Raw genomic sequence first — 6,276 nt, forward strand, 5'->3', positions numbered from 1 at the left:
GACATAGCAGCCAAAGAACCCTATTTAGCACGGAGAGGTCCTGTTCCATAATATTGCTTTGTATGCCGTCCACTGTGTTTATTGTAATATACTGAAGTTCCCTTCATAGTCTTGAGCCAAACTAACAGCAGAAACAACAGTTTCTTATTTTGCTGTTCATGCCAAAAGCCATCAAAAATGCTAATAACTAGCTGTTTAAACTGGTTCAGTTAACAGTTAACAAAAATGCCACATCTTTATCTTCCTCTTCCATAGACTCCAATCTACCTGGCGTACGTCTGTTGACATTCGTGCGTGAGGATATCGCCGGGTGTTTTGTTTGATCTGGGTATAGAAAGCGGCTAACCACATCTGGAAATAACTTTTTGCTCTGATCCACTGGTTTGGTTATTGTCCGACGCACACATCAATGTATCCTTAGGGGAGAAAGACCATTTGCGTGCAACCAGTCGCTCCTCTTTCGAGAGTCATGAGGTTGCTTGGAACCAACGGTATTATACATGTTCCATTTTATGATTTATTAATTCGAGAGAAAAAATGTTTAGATTACATTGTACCCGATCCTTTTTGTGCAATTTCATAGGGTAAATAAACACGTTTGTAATTATACTAGAGAAAGATCATTTACCCGAGACTGCAACCGGGTGACCGCACGGGATAATTCAAAAAGTCCTTTTATTTCCCGCGCGCACTTCGTCCTTAGATCTTAGCGCTAAGATTCGCATAGACATTCAGTTATGGGGAATGTCAATCACAGTAAGGTTACACAGCAATAAATGTCGCAAGAGACGTTCAGTCGTTGCGAAAACCCGCTTTCGGGCATCCTTACACGTACAAGGACAAAGGGTCACATCCATGTGCTGTTAGTCACACCAAGTGTCCTCGAGATAATCACGGCACCTCCGGAATAGATGAAATCCGGTGAGGCCGTGAACGTCCCGAAGACACTGGTTGACATGGGTCATAAAAGGGGAGACAGAGTAATCGCAAGAGATGTTGTCTGATTCAGGACACAGGCAGCGAATGTCGATCAGTCACCATCGACATTCTGTCAGGGGGCTTGGCAAATACCGTAGATAATTTAGATGAAGAATTTCACAAATTCAATTAAGTCGGACATTCACAACCGACAGACATAATTCTGATAAAAGCTGTTGTCCATAATCCTCGGACAGACAATGTCACATTCATGTGATGTTAACCACAACCACCCAATGATCGAACCGATGCATTTATTGCTATTATTACTGTCGACGTCCGAGGCATCCTGGCACCAGTGCATTAACGGTTTTCAATATACTCCCCAAGGGTGGTTCTGAGGTCTTAACATTTGCAATACCACCTGACCGACTTTACACTAGAATGGTTTTCTCCAGTTCTCTGAGCTGTGATATGAAAGTGGATCGTCTCGTCCCACTTGTCAACTGTCCTTGTAGGTGTAAAGTTCTTTTAATCCTTGGAGGTGCCCAGTCTTTCTTAACATAAGTTACAAGGGCAGTAGCCATGGTGCTGTCAAGCCTTTTCAGAGGCAAAATCAGACAATGTCGGGGGGGGGGGGAAGGAGAAGTAGCAGTAGCAGTAGCTTCTTGCAAAGAAAAGTGAAAATCCATATATCATGCTAAAATAATACTATTATTTATTAGACACTCCCTAGCTAGCCATATCTAATTCATCTCTGACCATCATCAAGTGAACAATGAATTGGACTATACCCAAAGACTTGTCCAGAACAGCTGTCAAATATTATGAAAACACGCCACGGTTCATGATAGCACTTTTTCTCACCGGCATCGCCCCTGGATAAATACCCTCATGTTTCCGTTCATGTTTATTCAAATTTCCTGCCGTAGTAAAGGTTGTACCACAATACTGACAATTGAATGCTTTCTCCCCTGAATGGGTAATCCCATGTTTAGAAAGGTCATTTTTCCGCCTGAAAGCTTTATTGCAAACTTCACACTTAAAAGGTTTAATCCCCGAGTGAATCTGTTCGTGTTCTTTCAAAACGTTCGGAAGGTAGAAGGATTTTTCACAGAACTGACACTGAAAAGGTCTCTCCCCACTATGGCTCAACTCATGCAGTTTCAAATTCCGTTTTTCGACAAAAGTTTTATCACACTGGTCACATTTGAATGGCCTCATACCAGAGTGGGAACGTTCATGTGCATCGAGACCGTGTTTCGTGGTAAATGAGCTCTCACATAAGGTACACGGAAAAGGTTTCTGATCCAAGTGGACTAATTCATGTTGTACTTGTAAATGTTTCTGGGTGAAGCCTTTATTACAATGTTTGCATTTATAAGGTCTTTCTCCTGTGTGGATGTATTCATGTATCCGAACCTTACTCCGCTCACTGAAGGCATCACCGCAGTATTGACAAGTATATGGTTTAATACCGGTGTGCATATTCCTTTCGTGTGATGTCCGTGAACTCGTCTGATTAAATGTCTTGTTACAAAAGGAACACTCAAATGGTCTTTCACCAGTGTGAATACGTTCATGTTGCCGAAGCCCTGCTTGATTGCTAAACAACTTACTACAATATTGACACGGAAATGGCTTTGTACCCGGATGGGTACGCAAGTGCTGCTGCATTTCATTCAAACTCGAAAACTCGAGTTGACAGATTCCACAGTTGAATGACTTTTCACCAGTCTGAATATAACTGTCTTTGGTTTGATAATTAGCACCCGATACAAGATTGTAACAACCTTTATCAAATGATATCTCATCTGATTCATGTTTAGACTTGTGCTTTTTCAAGTCACCAGGCCATTTATAAGTCTTATTTCTACATTTGAATGTTTTTTCACCTGTATGAATTCTTTCATGTGATTTCTGTTGGACTGAAGTCGCAAATGATTTCTCACAATGTACACAAGCAAATTTATTTTCGTTGACTGCAGCTGTGTGGATTAATTCATGCGTTGTACAGTCGCTTCTACGCCAAAATGTTTTATCACAATCGGGATGAGAACATTTGAATGGTTGTTCACGTGTATGAACAAGCCGTTGCCTTTTTAGTTCAGAATTAGTCGCAAATGCTTTTTCACAACGAAAGTACTGAAATGATTTTTCCTGTGAATGAGTCAACTCATGTTGCTGACAATCCCTCTTGTCAAAGAAACCCTTCTGACAAATTGAACACTTAAATTGTGTTTCAAGATGCGACTTTAGCTCCGTTTTTTTACAGACATTGCCATCTTCCAAGTCCTCTACTTCATCGTGATGTTCTGTAAAAGACTCCTTCTCCTCAATCACCTCCATTGTCAATGGGAGACTGTCTTCTTGGTTCTTGACCCAAGCGCTCTCCAAAGATTCCACATTTTTCTTCTCATATTGGCTCATCTGTGCCTTTTCACAGTTGCTGGCATCTGACAAGACAGAAGATGTTGCCTGGGGCTCCAGGTTTGACTTTTCCAGGGGTTCTCTTGGCTCCATCGAGTCCATGTTGCAAGGTCCTCACTCTCTAGAAAAGATATAACCTACATATTTTAATGAATTACTACAGTGAATCAATGCATATCAAAGCTGTTGAACAGTTGGGTAAACTTCTTACAGTTATCTTTTTGAAATATTTCGATTTCCCAATGAAATTTTTTTGAGACATCCTGTAGGCCATAGAGGGTAAATTTATCTAGCACGTACACACTACGATTACAGCCTAGAGCAGATAATGTACAGATATAACGATTTTACACTTGATAGATGTTTTACTGAGCTATCAGCTTGCAAAGTTTAAAGAATAAATACATACTCTTGAGGATTTATTTGCAAAAAAATCGAGTGGAAAAATATAGAAGTTTTCTTGGTTGTTGTTGTCGTGAATGTAAACCAGCCTTCCTTTTCCTGTCTCACCGCTCGCTCTCTAGTCACATTCTGTCTTCGGCACATTCAGCTGGTTTTCGTTGTTGAGGCAACTGAATAGTGACTGTCATCTCGATTTATTCTATTACAGGGACTTGCCATTTCCACCTGATGTCACAATCCATAATCCGTATAATACCATTTTAATATGTAAAGAGCAAGCTCTAGTGAACTCACACAACTGTTTGACATGGGGGAGTCCCTCCCCCAACCCCCGTCCTTCTGACATATTTAGCCAGTACATTGGGGGATCAGTCCCCCAAACCCCCTCCCCCGTTCTCTGAAAGTGACAGGTTTTAGCCAGTACATTGGGGGAAAGCCCCCTAACCCCCCCCCCCCATTGGACTCTAAAAATAGAATTCCTTGGAGACGCTGAACCATAAGGCCCCCTAAAGAAATAGTCCCCGCCCGCTTACTAATGTTGACTTTATTATAGCCTACCTTTTAAGGCACTATGGCAAACTCCCATCTCCAATCACATCAACGTATGTTGGATCAAACACCCACACAGGGTCTCCTAATTATCATGATCATTATACATAATCAAATAATAACATGTCGCCTTCTTTTCGGTGAAACCGAGACTGAATTATTCACATTGTGTTCAACTGTGTTCATTTCGCAGTAAATTCATTAGCTGCCAATATATATGCCTTAGAGGGGGCAGAATGGCACTGTTTAAACAAGAAGCCTCATCAACAGCCTTGTGTATGTTTCTTCACCAGTTAGTTAACACCTTCAGCGCCGAACCACGTAGATCTACGGCCCAATTCCCCCTTTTTGAGCTGGTTATCGGAGTCTCATGGACTTCATGAGAGAACTACGCCTTTGCCATCTTCAGGGCAAGGTAGGAACCAAACGGTCTTTTCAGTTCCTTCCTTACCCTGAAGATGGCGATGGCGTAGTTCAGGACTTCAGGTCTCATTAGGGAGTTTTTTTTGTTATACATGCGCGGCCAACCCTAACCGTAGTTCCTAAAATCATTGATTTCTCGGTCCTTACAGTATACTTACAGCGTTGATTCAGCAGTTGTTTTGGCAAAGACATGTTTTTTTGGAGTTTCTGAAACCTGGAGCGCTACTCAATAGGCGACTAACAAGAAACTACGCATTTATACTGTTGTTGCCGATGTATGTGTACACTGAACTTGGGATGTACGTCGGCCCCGTGTTGAAATGCCGTCCATTGCCAGTTGGTGCGTTTTTCGCTGAATTGTGCAAAATTCAACATATCTCAAAAGTTCAATGGTTGACCCTCGATTTTTTTTTGATTTTTGTGTAGCGTAAACAACTGTCTTTCATGGGAGAATGGTCTCTGTAAGAATTATTCAGGAAGAAATGTATAATATTTGGGGTTTTTCCTGATTGTCCGGCCCAATTGGCAATATTGCCATTTGGGATGGTGAACAGAGCTAGGAGCAAATGCGACGCTTATGATTTATTTAAAGAAATAAAATGCCCGATTTAACATCCTGCAGAATCAGGGGAATCGGGCGTTTCCAGTGATATACGGCACAAATGGGTTGTCCTCATGCATTCACTTTAGAAACGCATTTTAAAATCGATGTTACGTCCTGTTAATGGGGCACTTCATCATCGCGTACATTTGGGAAAAACTCCCTAACGAGACCTCAAATGACTTCATGAAAGAACTAACGCCATCTTCAGGGCAAGATAGGAACTGAAATAACCGTTTGGTCTTCTCAGTTCCTATCTTGCCCTGAAGATGGCAATGGCGTAGTTCTTTCATGAAGTCCATGAGACTCCGATAACCAGCTCAAAGGGGGGGGGGGATTTGGGCCACTTAGATCTACGTGGTTCGGCGCTGAAGGTGTTAATAACGAATTTTTGTATCTTATATATTATATTCTTAATTGTTTTAAACGCGTTTTTTTGGATTTGTTTGGCGCCAAAATCAAGAATGGCAAATTTACAATCTTGACACTAGAGGCGCTGATGTCGTTCCGGCACGGTAGATGCTAAATCGGATAGCCAGGCGGTACGGGAGCTCCTGCACCCTGACCACGTGACCTACATCAGGGAATTCCTCGGTTACTTCAAAGTTCCGGCACAGGGTCAAGTTTGTACGGTGGCCCATACAGGACATGCGTTTATTTTCAATATAATAGAAAATTTTCCTTTTTACAATGCGTTTTTTTTCTCTCGAATTACAACCGCCGTCGGATTTATTTCTCACCGCCGAAAAAATAATTCCCACCGCCGGGTAAAAAATAATAATTCCCACCACCGCGGTGGAAATTAATATCCACCGCGGTGGAAATTGGAAATTGATATCCACCGCGGTGGAAATTGGAAATTGATATCCACCGCGGTGGAAATTGGAAATTAATATCCACCGCGGTGGAAATTAAACTGTACCGGAACCAGAATTGTCATGGGTCTGCACAAT

The 6,276-nt window shown here is 41.8% G+C and overlaps 1 protein-coding gene across 1 annotated transcript; it reads right to left on the reverse strand.

The window, feature by feature from the left end:
• Window positions 1-1,659: 1,659 nt before the first annotated feature.
• LOC135501506 (gastrula zinc finger protein XlCGF26.1-like) lies at window positions 1,660-3,838 on the reverse strand. The gene is made up of 2 exons (XM_064793652.1): window positions 3,758-3,838; window positions 1,660-3,469 (listed from the first exon to the last, which is right to left on the reverse strand). The coding sequence occupies exon 2, from the start codon at window positions 3,448-3,450 to the stop codon at window positions 1,744-1,746; it is 1,707 nt and encodes a 568-aa protein (XP_064649722.1). The 5' UTR covers window positions 3,451-3,469; window positions 3,758-3,838; the 3' UTR covers window positions 1,660-1,743.
• Between the last annotated feature and the right edge of the window lie 2,438 nt (window positions 3,839-6,276).

This window comes from Lineus longissimus, chromosome 17, assembly GCF_910592395.1.
Source record: "Lineus longissimus chromosome 17, tnLinLong1.2, whole genome shotgun sequence".
Lineage (NCBI taxonomy): Eukaryota > Metazoa > Nemertea > Pilidiophora > Heteronemertea > Lineidae > Lineus > Lineus longissimus.

What these genes read in the sequence shown, in the direction of transcription:
- LOC135501506 (XM_064793652.1), bottom strand. Translation starts at nt 3,450, where the DNA reads ATGGACTCGATGGAGCCAAGAGAACCCCTGGAAAAGTCAAACCTGGAG.